The sequence below is a fragment of the Tenrec ecaudatus genome, chromosome X (genome assembly GCF_050624435.1).
Source record: "Tenrec ecaudatus isolate mTenEca1 chromosome X, mTenEca1.hap1, whole genome shotgun sequence".
NCBI lineage: Eukaryota > Metazoa > Chordata > Mammalia > Afrosoricida > Tenrecidae > Tenrec > Tenrec ecaudatus.
The window spans coordinates 136310878-136328214 of record NC_134548.1 but is presented as its reverse complement, the minus strand read 5'-3'; the positions used below and the strand labels follow the sequence as shown (position 1 = coordinate 136328214).

General features: G+C 40.4%; 1 protein-coding gene across 4 annotated transcripts in view; it reads right to left on the bottom strand.

The window, feature by feature from the left end:
* Window positions 1–1902: 1902 nt before the first annotated feature.
* The window catches only part of XIAP (X-linked inhibitor of apoptosis), a 53266-nt gene continuing 37831 nt past the window's right edge, over window positions 1903–17337 (bottom strand). For all 4 annotated transcript variants that reach the window (XM_075538141.1, XM_075538143.1, XM_075538140.1 and 1 more), the window contains 3 exons: window positions 17016–17058; window positions 11370–11570; window positions 1903–2852 (listed from right to left, as the gene is read on the bottom strand). In XM_075538141.1, coding sequence (XP_075394256.1) covers window positions 2659–2852; window positions 11370–11570; window positions 17016–17058 — 438 coding nt within the window. In that variant the 3' untranslated portion in view covers window positions 1903–2658. The remainder of the gene's footprint in view (window positions 2853–11369; window positions 11571–17015; window positions 17059–17337) is intronic.

Below are 17337 nucleotides of genomic sequence, written 5' to 3'. Positions count from 1 at the left end.
CCCTAACCAAATGAGGACAAAAACACAAATCTAGTAGTAAATGCAACACAAAGCTATTAAATACGTTGGGATTTACTTCATAAACACAAATAAAACTATTTCCTAAAACTTAAGACAAGACTTTGGATAAGCATTCTAAATTATAATTATTCATTACTAAACAAAGAATCTTCACAAGACTGAAATATATTTTAAAACGTGACTGTGAAAATCTAGTCACCTTTATACAGAAAAAGAATGTATAATCTTTTTTTTTCCAGGGGAAGACAGTTGGGTTGGGTTATATTAATGACCTTGAAAATGATCAATTTCATACAATTAGGAAAGAGTTCAATAGTACAAAAACAGACAAAGACTGGTTAAGTCTCAAAATTATGATCAGAAGTTAGGTGTGCTGAGTGATTTTAAGAACTTGAAGCAACAGCATTTCTAAACAATTTTTAAAATAAACTTGTTAGCCACCTCAGCTTCATGCATTTAATTTCACAACTCATTTGGGGGGGGGGGGGTTACAAGCTTTTCAAAGCAGCATTTTAATGAACCGAAGCTCTCAGAACAGGAAAAGTCTTATGCTAAAATGTTCAATCTGTGGCAAGCAACTTGGCTGAACTAACTACTTGACTCGGAGCTGAAGTGAAGTGTCTTGAAAACACACTTTATAAGCTTTAACACTTTTCTTCCCCTGTAGAAAGCTTGACTTTTAATGGTAACGCTTAGACTACATGTCAAATGCAACTGAATGAGTATACTTCCAGAACTAAACCTCATTGGAAGACAGAGCAAAGGTAAAGAACTGAGGATTTCCACAGTAAAATAAAACCAGGGCAGTCATTATTAATTTTAAAAATTCTCATTTAAATTTGCAATGCTTTAAATGATTATCACTTAAAATAGTAATCAACAGGTTAGAAGAACACGACAATCCTCTTTCTCTTAGAAAATACAATGAAAATATAATTTCTAATAGTTTTATTCTTAAATTTTTCTCGGCAGTAAAACACCTCACTTTACCTTTATAACAGGTCACTCTGAGAATCATATAATATAAACCCTAGGTGGATGAAGCATTTCAAAATGTTCATTTTTAACTCTTACTCAAACTTTTAAAGAATATTAGAAAATAATTAAAATCTTCTTCTTGTCAGTATTTCAAACTTTCCAAGAAGTTTCAAGGATCTTGAGAGTATTTCTCTGCAAGGTGATCTACCACTATTACTAGTCGGCACAACCAGACAGTTAGGGAGAAGAAAGACGACACTTTGGCTATATATACTTCTAACAATCATCTTAATGGTAAAAATGCACATGGAACTTTTAGAATCGCAACATGGACAGCTGCCACTATAACTACAAGCAGTGTACAAACATGCGTCTACCTTTACCTACATATGCTGACAGATGTTTAAAATACTGGGTTAACAAAGACCTTTTAGTAAAGTGACTTAGGCAGGCTTAAACTAGCAAGGATTAAGGATGAATCCTTACTAATTAATTGGAAGATCTGAGACATAGTCTACATTTCATTTTACAAAATCAGAAATATTTATTTTGAAACAAGAGAAGAAGACATGGTCTGCCTGTGAGAAAACTACTACTCAGCAATATGTTTTTCATCCAGGCAGCAGGAGAATCATTAAGAATATTTAAAGTTCACATTGGCACCAAAAAGGTTAAGTGCCCTTGCCTTCTTGGATTAGAAAAATCTACGCTGTGCAATAAGTAGTTTTGCAGGCGTTTGAACATGCCTAAGCCTTTAAATCAGTAAAATACTTTCTAAAAATTCCGATTATAAACTTAATACACAGTTATAAAAAATTCAGAACAGGACAAAATGAAAAAAGTAGAAAGTGAAAGGCCCCAGTACTCCCACCCCACCCCACCCTATCTGGAACCCACCTCCCAACCCCCTTCCAGAGAAAGAATATTTACCAGTTTGGTACAAATCTTTCCAAACCTTATGGTCCACACATACACAAAACACACAGACCGTTACTTGGCTCCAACTAGACATACTGCTTTGCCACGTGCACTTTACCCTCCTCCTTATGTCTTTGCCATCTCTCCTAGTCAGAACATGTAGGCTAGATGGAATTCTATCGGAATACTCTTTTGCAAGCGACAAAAAAAATCACCCTTTTAAATTAGCTGCACAAATACAGATTTTTAAACAAATTTTAAAACAAAGCGAACACAATTCTAAAATGAAAAGGCAGACATCTAATAAGAATCTTTATATTTCTGACAGTGTGGAACAGTTTGTTCCTTTTTTACATGAAACAAGTTATGTGATTTGTGAGATTACATCTAATCTCCATGTTTACAGAGAATGCTCTGTTTGCTAAGCTTCCCTGCAAAGAATGAAAAGTTCCGCTGATTAATTCACTTCCTTTTTCAAATCAAGGCAGTCCATTACAAATACACATGGTGATCATAATAATATGATGCTTCTTAGCCTAGGGTTTCAATTGAATTAACAGTAAAAAGCAACAACAAAATTATAAACAATATAGCTAATTTCCTGAAAATGTCAGAACTTTACATTTCAGATGGTCAAGTAAAACTATAATAGATTACATTTTGTGGTCAACTTGGGGGAAGATGTTAATGGAATTCAATGCTGACAATTCACATCATACATTCAAGCATAATATAGTTAGATTAAGACATAAAAATTTTTTGCTTGAAAGTAATGACTGTGTAGCACATGGGACACTTGTCAACTGCTTCAGCACATTGTTTACAGGTGACCAGATGCCCACAAGGAATGAAAACGATGGCAATATTTCTATCCATACAGATTTTACAAAGCTTCTCCTCTTGCAGGAGTCTGAGCTGTTCTTCAGTACTAATATCTGTAGGGAGAGAAAAGAAAGGAACTCGTTTTAGATGCTTGTTAGCTTGTAAAGTTCATGTAAACTTTTACTGAACCCTACTATGTGCCAGGCCCAAAGCTAGCGTTGGAAGATAACAGTGTGCCTCGTGCCTGCCTGTGAGCAGCTAGCTCTCAGTGTAGGAGAGAGGAACATCAGATGAAGCTGCAGAGCTATGTACAAAGTGATAAGAGCTCTAATTTGCATACAGAGTGCTCTGGGACGGGTTAGAGAACATGTTCTTCAGTTCTAGTTGGGTAAGGCCTCATGGGTTAACAATGGGGGGGCGGCAGTGGGGGGGCGTGCCATTGAAGCCTGAACAGCTGCATGGGAGTGTGGGTTTGCTCACGTAAGTAGCCCATGGAAAGGCATGGTCATATCAAAATGGAAATGCAGGGATGTACTGGAGAGACACGTCAGATATGGGCCAAGTAAGATTTGGTGATTGACTGGATATTAAGAGATGAGGCAGAAAGAGATACTAAAATTGATTTTATAATTTCTAGCCTGGCAAAGGGGATGGTGATACCAATGGACATTGTGGTCAAGTTGATTCCAACTCCTAGTGACCCAAAAGGGCAGAGTAGAGGTATCCGGTGGGTTTCTGAGACTGTGAATCTTTTTTTTTTTCTTGCTAGAAAAGTGTAAAGTTTTTATTGGGGAGAATTTGGGGAAGGATTTTGGGCAAGTGAGGTGAGCAGAGTTGTTGGCTTGCAGGAGATCCAAGTTCCTTTTTTAAAAAACATTTTATTAGGGACTCATACAACTCTTATCACAATCCATACATCCATCAATTGTATAAAGCACATCTGTACATTCTTTGCCCTCATCATTTTCAAAGCATTTGCTCTCCACATCATTGTCCTCATCATTTTCAAAGCATTTGCTTGACACAACTGATGTATGTGTGGATTGTGATAAGAGTTGTATGAGCCCCAATAAAATGATTTGGAAAACGTGCACTTGCCAATTCACAGTCCAAGCAGTGAACTCATGAGAAGGCAGGGCTTGCTGTGCCACCAGCATATTAAGAGGTCCCGAGGTTTAATGAAAACGTTTCTAAGCTAGAGGCTGTGAAACGTTCCCAACTATGCCACAAAACTGGCCCACGGGGTAATAGAGCTAAATTGACAACAACAACAATAGTAGCAGTTAACAGCAACACAGCATCAGAAGAGCAGTGCTAAGCACTACTATTTTGAACACATTACATATTTTAACTCCATTATAGCTTTGGAACCATCACACGCCAGTGGTTTCCCAATCTGCCCTCATATCAGCATCATTAGGGGCGATTTTAAACAATCAATTCCTAGGTCCCATTCACTGAATCTAAAATTTCTGGGGTTAGACACAAAGGCATCTAGGAACCACTGCTACACCAAATACAGTATGATTTATGTCTTCCCTTGGCAATTCACAATGCATTTCACTATTAACTGGAGTGCTTTTTTTCCACGGTATTCCTTTTAACATCCCGGCGAGCATGAATCTGAACACCAGAACGGGGAACAAGAGTGAATTTTATTCAGCACATTGTTTTTTCTTATTTTATTTTTTCCCAACACATTGTTTTTTTCCCCCCAACACATTGTTACTGAACATTTTACTAGGTCCTAGGCACTAGGAACACAACCATGAGCAAACATATGATGGAGCTTCAAAAAGTACATGGAAAAATGGAATTTAAAGCCAATTAAACTTTCCCATAAACTTTCTGAAGCCTCTGCATATATAGACCCCAGGTTCCAGTAGTTACTATACAAGGAATGCAAGTAAATGGGAAATTATATTTCAGTGCGATGGCAGGGCAAGGATAATGTGTTACGAAGAACACATGAAGAGTGAGAGCACATACATGTACGTAATACACACACAAGCATAAAGAGGGACTTGGAGGGACTTATACATAAACTGGCTCCTAAATTAGGAAGAAGGTAAATAGGGGAGCCAAGGTGGCATAGTGGCTACTCATTGGACTGCAATCCACAAGGCCAGCAGTTCTAAATCACCAGCACTCCGAGAGCAAAAGCCAAACCTTTGTACTTCTATAAAGTTAAAGTCTTGGAAACCCACAAGGCAACTTCTACCCCGTTCTCTCAGGTTGTCTTGAGTCAGACGCAACCTGATGGCAGTGAGTTTGGGGTTTTTCTTTTTGGTTAGGGAGAGGAATATGGAGGCAGGGCAGAGAGAAGTGTGTTCCAGGGCAGAGGCAAAAGCAGAAGCAGGTTCCAATGGGAGAGGAACTTGGCCTGTAAGTGTACTGGAGAAGCCCGGGCGTAAAGACTAAGGAGAAGACAGCAGGATATGCAGCTACAGAAGGTTAGCAGGAGCCCAGTCACGAAAGGTTTGGCAAGTCATAAGCCATTTGGCCTTGATCCTGAGGGCCCTGGGCAGAGAAAAGATCAGATTTGTGCTTCGCAGTGGAGGCGCCAAATAGGGGTGGAGGAAAGAATGATTTAATCTCTTTCTTCTTAGAAAGCAACGTTCTGGTTGTAATCAAAATTACAGGCTCAAACAAATCAGACACTAAAATGCATCAGAAATCAGAACATGAAAAAAAGAAAAGGAAAAAGAACATGAAGCACCTGTCCTCAAGAAGTTTGGTCTAAAGGACAGAACAGAAAATAATTTTTAAATTATTTTAAATGCCTGATCTGGGCATTGGGGGAAACTTGAAAGGACCTTGAAAGATAAGTTCACAAAATAGATTTAGGGGATTAGGGGTCGGATAGAGAATGGGTCTAGGTATATAGACAGGGGAAAGACATTTGGGGGGTAGAAGAAACAATTTACATGAAGGGATGAGATGGTTTTATGAATAGATTTCTATTATATGAAAGCATCAACACCCAAAAGAGTCTAAATGAAGTACGTACTCCACGCCCACCCCAATCAAACAATGGAAGTATGGAGTTAAAAAGGACACCTGGCCCAGAAGTTAGGTAATCGGACTTTCATTCCCAACTTCCTGAGTAGTCTTGGGCAACACCTCAATTGTACTTCAGTTTTCTCACTGACTTGAGATGGTGATGCACTGAGCACACTAACAGTTGACCTCTGGCAATTATTTGACCCTACCCTTAAGGTTGGAGCCCTGGTAGCACAGTGGTTAGGTGCTCAGCTGCCAACTGAAAGGTCAATGGTTTGAAACCAACCACTGCTGCATGGGAAGAAAGATGAAGCAGTTTTCTCCCTATCAAGTCTGACAACCTGGTGGGGGGCGCACAATGGGGAGCTGCTAGCATTGTTGATTGTATAATCCCACTCCATGGGATAGAACAAGCAGAATTTTATGTGAATGGACATACTGGCAATAAAAACACACACAAGGTTTCTGGGGGATAGGGTAGGGGTCGGAGGGGATAAAGAGGAGCTGATATCAATTCAAGAAGAAAGAAAATGCTTTGAAACCTATGTGGTAGCAACTGTACAATACTGCTTGAGGTGATGAACTATGGAATATTATGCTATCAGTGTAAGAGCGCCCAATAAAAGGATTTAAAGAAAAGATTGACAACCTTGGAAACTCTGTGGGGTAGTTCTTCGCTGTCCTACAGGGTTGCTGGGAGTTGGGGTTTAGCCTGAAGAGTACTGGATCTTTGACTGGGGCACTTTTCCTCTTCTACTATTTACAAGGGTCTCTTCTAGCTCAGGAGGCTCTTGGCACAGGAACATCTTTTTAAAAAATCATTTTATTGGGGGCTCTCACAGCTTTTATAACATTGCATACATCAATTGTATCTAGCAGATTTGTACATATATTGCCATCATCATTTTCTAAACATTTATTTTCTATATGAGCCCTTGGTATCAGTTCCTCGTTATTCCCTCCTTCCCACTTAAATAATTTCTAGATGTCATTTCTTTTACTACCAGAGAAGATCCTTGTGGAAAAATAGGCTACTAAGAAATGTATGTGCGCTATTTGATTTTTAAATACTGCATACAATACTACACATAAATGATCAAAACAAGTGCTTTTGCATATATACCCAAAAAAAGGCTTCCTCTCACATTGCAATTTGAAAAAAGAAGAAGATAATGATTTGCTCCTGGTTTTAGAAGGCAATGTGCTGGAGCATACTGTCACACAGTCACTGGGATCAAAAGCTAGGAGTGACCCTGGGAGTCCTCAGTTAAGTATCAACAGGGTTCTTTTTCCAGGAGTCACAATCGACCAGATGGCAGTGGGCTTCCGTCCTGTAGGCCCACCCTCTATTTCGTACAGCACCAAAAAGTTTTGAGTGCCAGTCTTTCCCATCAGCCTTTGATGAGAGACATAGGCAGAAACCCTAGCATCAAACAGCTGCCTCGTAATGTAGTAAAAATAAGGAGAGGTCAGGGGGCCTAGTGGTCTGTCTAGTGGGTTATGCATTGGACTGCTAACTACAAGGTAAGCAGTTTGAACCTACCAGGCACTAGATGGGAGAATGATGAGGTTCTCTGCTCCAATAAAGATTTACACCTTGAAAACCACAAGAGGTTTGGGTCCTGTCCTGTGAGTCAGAATTGACTCGATAGCGAAGAGTTGAAGGCGAGGTTGGGAGCCCTAGTGGTGCAGTGGCCAAGGTGCTTGGCTACTAGCCAAAAGGTTGGTGGGTTGAATCCTTAGCTGCAGTGCAGGAGAAAGATGTGGCAGCCTGCTTCCTTCAAGATTTCTAGCCAACTCTCACTCTCTCTCTCATTCCTTGATCATCAGACCAAGGAACACCTCCATTTGCAAGCTACATTACAAAAAAAAGGAAAAAAAAGATTTCTAGCCTTAGAAACCCCTTAAGGCAGTTAAATTTTATCCAATAGGGCCATTATACGAGCCCTGGTAGCACAGTAGGTTGTATGTTGAACATGATGACAGTGAGCTTGGTTTTGAGTTATACACAGGTTGCTGTGAGTCGGATTAGAGCTGGTGGCAGTGGATTTGGTTAGAGGTTTTTTGAAGTCAGCTGATGACTTCTAATCCTGCCTCTGAGAGATGCAATCTGCTTAGGCCCTCCTTTTCACATGACCCTGGCTCATAGTCTCAGGGAGGATGATAGCCTGGCCACTCCTGTTAGAAAGGGTCAAGGCTTCTCCCTAAATGTTCTATCCCTTGTTTTCTTTCTTTCATTCATTTATTCATTTTCCCCTTGCTTTCTGTCTACTGCAGTCTGCTAACTCCTTTTGTGGCAGGCAGTACCTTTAGGACTAGAAACTAACACCTTATAGTCAAACTTAACTAAGCCAGAGTTAAGTTTTAAGTGGCAGGGACAAAGCCACAATAGCTTGTATTTACATTTTGATACAAGTTGGTAAGATAAGCAAGGTTTACAATCACCACAATAAGAGCTTTTCTAGGTTTTAAATGAATGTAACCTTCAAAGAGGCTTTCTGCTGAATCTTTTACATCAATGGATGTTCTTTTGCTTTTTTTTTTTTTTAAAGAAAAACATCAAGCTACCATATATACTCTAGTATAAGTCAAGTTTTTCGGCACATTTTTCATGGTAAAATTAGGTGCCTCGGTGGAGAGTCTGCAAAGGGTAGATACCTATACTTTATCCTTTGGGAAAAAGATGAGACTTTCTACTCCCATAGAGGGTTACAGTCTTTGGAAACCCACAGGGGCAATTCTATCCTGTCCCACAGGTTCACTATGAGTCAGAAACAACCTTTATAGTATCTACAGAGTTTATACCTTATCTTGGATTATAAGCTATAGTATGAAAGTTCTTAATTGCCAGGAAGTCACTGAGTAATTTTTTTGTTTTCTGAAAAGGGGATGGTAGGCCAAATAAGTATGGGAACCTTTTATTTCCCATAGAAGGGTGCCATTTAGTCAAGTCGTACTTAGTACAATGATCCTTTATGTTCATATCATATCAAAAGTTGCAGAGTATTCCAAAGCCAAACTATACAACTATGAGTCTATACAATGATAAATAAGTCTCTGCTGCTCTTTGTCTAAAAAACATAACATAACTTCACTTTTTGTTTTGTTCTTTGTCAGTGGTTTGTTGTTGTTGTTTTGTTGTCTGGTTGTATACTGTTGCTTTGTTTTCCTCTGTCTTGTTTTCATGCATGCTGTTGTCTCCACAGGTCTGTCTAAACAAGACAGGCTGGATGAACTGTCTGGAGGAAAAATAACGGGACCGACAGTTCCGGGGAAACCTGGGATAGGGGGAGGTGGGGGGTGGGTAAGGAAGTGGTGTTAACAAACCCAGGGACAAGGGAACAACATGGGACCCAAAATGTTGGTGAGGGGGGAGTGGCAGGCCTGGTAGGGAATGATCAAGAGTAAGGTTATGTAAAGAAGAGGTATAGCTGTAACCCAGGTAGGGACAGAGCATGGTAGTACGGCAGGAGGAAAATCAAGGGAGATGGAGGAAAGAGCTAGGAAGCAAAGGGCATTTATAGAGGTCTAGACAAAGATATGTCCATATGCAAATATATGTATGAGGATGGGGAAATAGATCTATGTGCCTATATTTATAGGTTTAGTATTAAGGTGGCGGAAGGACCTTGGGTCTCTATTCAAGCACTCCCTCAATGCATGAATACTTTCTTTTATTAAATTGGCACTCTATGATGCTCACCCTCCTGACACAACTGCTGAAGCCAAAGCAGGTGAACAAGTAAATGTGGTGAAGAAAGCTGATAGTGCCCGGCTATCAAAAGAGATAGTGTCTGGGGTCTTAAAGGTTTAAAGGTGAACAAGCGGCCATCTAGCTCAGAAGCAACAAAGCCCACATGGAAGAAGCACACCAGCCTGTGCGATCACAAGGTGCCAAAGGGACCAGGTATAAGGCATCATGCAAAAAAAAAAAAAAAATATATATATACCATAGTGAATGAAAGGGGAAGTGCAGAGTGGAGACCCAAAGCCCATTTGTCGGCCACTGGAGATCCCCTCACAGAGGGGTTTAGGAGAGGAGATGGGTCAGTCAGGGTACAATGTAGTACCGATGAAGAACACAGCTTTCCCCCAGATCCTGGATGCTTCCTTCCCACAACTACCATGATCCGAATTCTACCTTGCAGGACTGGATAGGGCAGAGGTTGTACACTGGTGCATATGGGAGCTGGAGGCACAGGGAATCCAGGGTGGATGATACCTTTAGGACCAGGGGTGTGAGGGCTGTTACTGGGAGAGTAGCAGGTGAGTGGGTTGGAAAGGGGGAACCGATTACAAGGATCCACATGTGACCTCCTCCCTGGGAGATGGATGCAGAGAAGGGGGGGGAGGGGGAGTGAGACTCTGGATAGGGCAAGATATGACAAAATAACAATCTATAAATTATCAAGGGCTCATGAGGGAGGGGGGAGCAGGGAGGGAGGGGAGAAAAAAAAGAGGACCTGATGCAAAGGGCTTAAGTGGAGAGCAAATGCTTTGAAAATGATTAGGGCAAAGAATGTACAGATGTGCTTTATACAATTGATGTATGTATATGTATGGATTGTGATAAGAGTTGTATGAGCCCCTAATGTAAAAAAAAAAAAAACGACAAAAAGAAAAATGAAAGGACCTGTGGCCTTTACTTGGAACAATATTAGAACAAATAAAAAAAATTTACAAAAGAACAAATCAACTGTAAAAAGCACTTTAAGACAATTGAGAACAATTTATGGACAAATGAGTTTCAGGTGAGGTTAAAGGAGGAAGGTGAAGTGTGTTCAGTGTGCTAGCCAGATTAGGGTCATATAAATGAAAGCCCCTTATCAGTTAAGACATCGAAGTATGTGTAAGTAAACAAGATCTGTGACATCTAAGATTTTTTTTAAAGGGGGGGGGGGAGTCGGAAGGGTAAATAAGATCAGAAAGTATATAAGGGTTCTCATGCTCTTTAAAATTTTTTGTGTATGTGTGAAATCTTTCATAACAAAAAGTTTCCAAAAAAGTTTTTGAAGGAAAGCACTACTGAATAAAAAAAATTAAAATAAAAAAAAAATTGCTGTTAAGTCGATTCCACGTCACAACAACCTTCTTGGGCAGAGCAGAACTGCCCTTGTGGGTTGCGTGACTGTACATCTTTAAGGGAGCAGAATGCCTCCTCTTCCTTCTGCAGAGCTCCTGATAGAGCCAAACTGCAGTCCAGCATGGAACCCACTGTGCCATCCGCGCTCCTTTACACATCCTTAAATGCAACGCCTCTAGCCTGCTCTCGTCTACGCACATACGGGGTCTGAAAGTATTGTGCCCAGGAATCCACTGCTGTCAAGTGGATTCCAATTCAGAGCAACCCTATAAAGTCAGAGAACTGGCCCCAAGGGGGTCCGAGGCTGTAAATCTTTATGGGAATAGAAAGCCACCCCTTTCTCCCGCAGGACAGCTAGCTGTTGGTTTCAAAGCGCTGACCCAGCAGGTAGTAGCCCAGCTCAGAACCCTCAACACTATCAGGGCTCCTTAGGGTGAGGGGCGTCAGAGGAGAGGAACCAAATGGGCAACAGAGCCATGAGGGGCAGCCCTCCATAATGAGTTACTGTGACCTTTTCTTGTCTTTGACAAACATGCTGGCATACCTTTCTGCAAGGAGGTCTGACTTGACTGCTCTTGCACACTGTCCTTCTGAGCACTCACTAGGTCTGCAACTAGATCTTCAAGAGATTTGTAGTTGCTCCCAGATGTCTGGATTTTCTCTTCCATTGTTTTCTTAATGTCCTGGAAACTGAATCCCATCCGTATAGCTTCTTGTACCATAGGATTTTGAAAGATGGAGTCACCTGAAATGAAAATTGTTGAGGAAACAAACAAAAGTTAGATGACTTTGGTCAGTATGACTAATAGCAACATGTAGCTAAATATATAAAGTTCAGTGGCAAGGAAAAAACAAAACAATAACAACAACAAACCCAAACAAACTAGCACCCCACAAGTACTTTGGGAAGAAGTATTTCAAATATATAGGTACTGAAGGATCATTCTGGGAAAATCTTACAATTTGTAAATGTAATTGGTCTATATTTTGCATCAGCAGCCCTGGTAGCACAGCAGTTACGCGCGTGGCTGACAATGAAAACCGTGGCAGTTTGAGCCCCTGAGTCCCTTGATAAGGGAAAGTTGTGGAAGGCTGCTTCCCTAACATTTACAGCTTTAGAAACCCTATGGGACAGGTCTATAGGGTAGCTACGGAGTCAAAATCAACTCGAAGACACGCACATCAATGTATTTTGTAGTACTTGGAATTATTTGAAAGACAGTGCTTTAAGGGTTGTGACGAAACAGGGCAAGCTTGGTTCAGAAAAGGGCTGTTGAGTCCCAAAAGCCCAAATGTTTCGTAGCCAGGTGTAAAACCTAGAGCGATTGTGGTTATGGAGTCATTAAGAATTACCTTTTAGAATCCACGGAAAAGAAAAGGAAGTCTCGGCTTGTGACATGGAATGTATGTTTCCTAGCTCTCAGACTCTAATTTCTGAAGCTCAGCAGGTGGGCTGGGGTGGAGACCAGAGTAGGTAAGCTAGTCAGTGGAAGCTAACTTTTATGAAACCCAAAGCTGGCATCCAGATGTAAGGAAGTGCTGAGAGCACCGGCCGGCACGCTGGGATTCATCAGTTCCGAACTTAGGTATGAAAAATGAGTGTCTCTGCCCACCAAAGAATATTCCTAACTAATATTCATAAAAGACTCAAACTGAAAGCAACTTGAATGTCCACCCTCAGGTAAGCAGATGAATAAACAAACCGTGGTATTTTCAAACACAATACTACTACCACAGACAACATGGATGAATCGACTATCAGTGCATTCTGCTGAGACTTCTTCCAAGACAGATTTGTTTGTTCTTCTTGAGGTCCACAGTATATTCATTCATTGTCAACACTGTAATTCAAGTGCATCAAATCTTCTCCAGCCTTCCAGATTCTCTGTCCAACTTTCACATGCATATAAGGCGACTAAAAATGCCATGGCTTGGGTCAGGTGCACCCTCGTCCTTAAAGTGACACTGTTGCTTTATAAATTATACACTAGACGAAATGCTTTTTTTCTTCCTCTTTTTAAAAATCATTTTATTGGGGGCTCAGCTCTTACAGCTCTTATCACAATCCACACATACATTTACTGTGTCCAGCACATTTGTACATAGGTTGCCATCATCATTTTCACAACATTCTTTCTACTTGATTTCCTGGTATCAGCTCATTTTCCCGCCTCCTTCACCTTCCAGAAATGCTTGCTAAAACTGTACTCTTTAATCCTATGAAACATGTTACAGAGAACAAAGCAGATATTCTCCAGCATTTTTATGAGTAGGCCGAATACTCTCTTGCCTTGTAATTTGTTAAGATACTACTACAGGACAGTTCTACCCTGTCCTACAAGGTAGCTGTGGGTTAGAATTGACTTAAAAACGATACTAAATAAATGATATTCTACATATAGGAACCTGTACAAAGATCATGAAGCAGCTGTGCAAACAGACCAAGGGAATGTTGCATGATTTAAAATCAGGAAAGGTGTGCACCAGGGCTATAGCCTCTCACCATGTCTATTCAAACATAATCTGCTGAGCAAATAATCAGATAAGCTGGATTATATGAAGAAGAATGTGACAGCAGGATTGGAGGGAGGCTTATTAACAACCTGAGGGATGCTTAAAACAACCTGGCTTGCTGAAAAGTGAGGAGGACTTGAAGCACTTGATGAAGATTAAGGACTGCAGCCTTCAACATGGATTTCAACTTCATGTTAACCCCCCCCCCCCCAAAAAAAAAAGAAAACCCAAATCCTCACAATTGGACCACTAGGTAACAACATGAAAACAGAGGAAAGATTGAACTTTTCAACGATTTCATCTTGCTTATGTCCTCAATCAATACTTACGGAGTCAACAATCAAGAGTTCAAATGACAGAGAGCAATAGGTCAATCTGCTGCCCAAGACCTCTTTGAAATGTTGAAAAGGAGGTTGCTTTCTTGTCTTTAGACAAGCAGCTATCTAAGCAAGGAATCAACCAAGTTCACAAGGAAGCATACCAGCCTGTGTGATCCAAAAATGATATATAACAAAACCCCAATCCTAAAGAGGGAATGGTATAAGAACTCCAACTGTGAACACCCAATTTGCAGAAGGCAATGGATGACAGCGAGAGGCCAAAATCCATTTGCAGCGTCCCTGCATGGAAAAAGCCTGTGCTGAATCCCCGCTAACCACAGTTGAGGGTTGAGCATAGCCCTGCTCTCGGACAGAGAACATGGTACATTCAATCATTGCAGATATAATTAGTTAAAATGTGATACCTGATCATTTGATCTTCCTTTGGACCCATTTTACACAGGTTCTAGTTTTTAATATTCCATGCTTTGTCTTGATTGGTTTTTTGCTTTTCTGGTTTATTTTGTTATTATTGTTGGAGTTTTTTGGGGGGACGGGGGAGAAGTTTTCCGGTATATGAAGATCAGGATGGGTGAAGCTAGAGACAGTAAATGGATTAGGGGTTTCTTAGGAGCACAGGCCAGGGGTGGGGGGTGTTGGAGAGACACGAGGAGCTAATAACAAATAAAAGAGAGTGGAAAAAAATGTTCTGAAATTGACTGTAGGGATGACTGCACACCTTATTAATATGAGTGAACTATGGAAGTACATGATATGTGAACCATATTGTCAATAAAACTGTTAATTTAAAAATATATGAATAAAACACCAGCAAGGTGATCAATAAGATTATCTACATTATGGGATAACAAAGACATCTCTAAGGTGAAGCAGAGGCAGAAAAAGAGAGATTTAGGGATGGATTTTGGGTTTGCACTTAATCCTAGCTCTTCTCTAAGAACAATTAATCCTTTTGTAAAAAAAATCATTTTATTGAGGGCTCGTACAATGCTTATCACAATCCATACATCCATCCATTGTGTCAAGCACCTTTGAACATCTGTTGCCATCATCATTCTCAAAACATTTGCTTACCACTTGAGCCCTGGGTATCAGCTCCTCATTTCTCCCTCCCTCATGAACCCTTGATAATCTATAAATTATTACATTATTTTGTCATATCTTAAACTGTCTGACGTCTCCCCTCACCCACCTTTCTGCTGTCCGTCTCCCAGAGAGGAGGCCACATGTAGATCCCCATAATTGGTTCCCCCTTCCTACCCCACCTTCGTTCCACCCTCCCAGTATTGCCACTCTCCCCACTGGTCCTGAGGGGTTCATCTGTCCTGGATTCCCTGTGTTTCCAGTTCCTAGAAAAATTCATTCTTATGATATAGCCCTGTTCGATATGCACCCTCATCAAGGAAACAGGGAAGATATGGGCGCTATAGCAAAGTGTGCTGAAGAACTTACATGGTGACTATCAGAAAGAATAGCAACTGGGGGTCGTAAAGACTTGTTTTCAAACAAATGCCATCTACACAAGACTTCAACTAAGCATACCTATGTCCATGATGCAGGGATTATGAATTATGTAACCCAAATCCGAACGAGGGAACAGTATCAGAGTTTAAGTTGTGAAATTCTGGTTTGCAGAAGGCTTTGGATAATAGTGGAAGCCCAAAAGAAATTTGCAGGCTCTACACATGGAATAAGTGTCTGGTGATTTCCCTCTGACCATAATTGAGGGATGAGAATGGCTTGGTTATCAGAAAGAAAGTAATGGAGAGACAATTACAGTAGACAAAAATGATAAATCTGACTTGAATGTTTAAAACCTTGTCATTTGAAATCTTTGGATACACTTTGTGCTTGATCTGGTTTTTATTATTTTCTGTTTATGCCCTCCCCCCCAAATGGGGCTTATCTCTGCTGTATTGTGTTATTGTTTGTTGTTAGCATTCTTGACTCATGCTAATATATCGGTTTTTTTGGTACATGAAACCCAGGTTGGGTGACTCTACAGAGATAATAACTAGAATAAGGGTTATTGGGGAGGGGGTATGGCATAGTAAGGAGGGGATAATGGGAAGCCGATATCAATGACTACAAGGAAGGACATGTTTTGAAACTGGTTGTTGTAACGGTTATACCATACTGCTTGATATGACTGAACCATGTAATAATGGTATGATGTCTGGATTATATCTTATAAAATGATTTTGGGGGAAACCATAATAAACCATAAAAGAATGGAGGTTGCTTTGAGGACGGAGGTATGCCTGACCCAAGCCATGGTATTTTCAATTTTGCCTCATAGGCATGTGAAAGTTGGACATTGAATAAGGAAAATGAAAGAATGGATGCATTTCAACCTTGGTGTTTGCAAAGAATACTGAAAATACTGCAGACTCTCAAAAGAACAAACAAATCTATCTTGGAAGAAGTTCAGTCAGAATGCTTAGAGGCAAGGAGGGCAAGACTTTGTCTAAAGTACTATGGACATGTCCTCAGGAGAGACCAGTCCCCATAAAAGGACATCAAACTTGAGGCAGGCCCTCAACAAGATCCATTAACACAGTGGCTGCAACAATGGGCTCAAGCATAAGAACAATGATGAGGATGGCACAGGACCAGGGAGTGTTTCTCTGTTGTGCATGGGCCGTAGGGTCGCTGAGTTGAAACTGACTCAAAGGCACCTAAGTAGAGAGAGCAGGAAATCGCCAGATCTATTCTAAATGGAAACTTACAACTGCTCTTGAAACATGATCCCTACTTTGAGAATGAGATCTGATCTATGACATCGGAGTCGGTTACTGTTCTGGTTCTATTAAAGATTTTAGATGTCGCATCTCAAGTGTGAGTTTCTTCGTTTGAAGAGTAAGGCTACTGGCAGTAGCTTTGCTTATAAAGTACCTTTTTCTGGCCCTCATTAAAAAAGCTATTTATAATGAGTGCATATTCAATCTTTGTGATTACAAACCTCTCCCTCTCCCTCTTCCATGAGGTCATGGGAGATAAGCAAGGCAAAGATGATCTGAGATACAGAAGTAGGTTGGTTAGGGCTGATCATAATCCAGGCTTACTAAGGAGCTCTAGGGACAAACATACACTTAATCCTTGGTTCTGTGCTTTTAAAAGAAATAATGATGGGTAGTCTGAGAGTTTCTCCTGAACCTGGGAAAACGAGCTGTCCAACGGCTCAAAACACACAAACCATTGATTTAAATTTACATTTATCCCACAGAGACATACTGTGGTGACTTTGAAAGACCAGATCTATCTTTCCACTCCATAAACAACTAGTATAAATAGGCAGTGACATAAAAATTATTTATTTTAATAAGGGTATTTACCAATTCTTTCAGCTAGTGATGGTTCTTTTTCAGTAGTTCTTGCCTAAAAGAAAAGTATGAATTATACGTTAGAATTCTTTTTCATAGAAGGCAATTAATTCAGTTTGAAAATGACATAGGAAATTATAAATCACCTTTATTCCAATTCAACTTATCAATGTTCACAAGAGGCATGGCCTGATGGAGCTAGAAGGACATTACAAGAGCATCTAATCCAATTCCCCTCACTTGGCAGACAAAAAGTTGAGACCCTGGCAGAGTCAATGACTTGATCAAGCTGATATCGTTAATGGCAGAGCAATAGTGACAGCTCTGGTCTCCC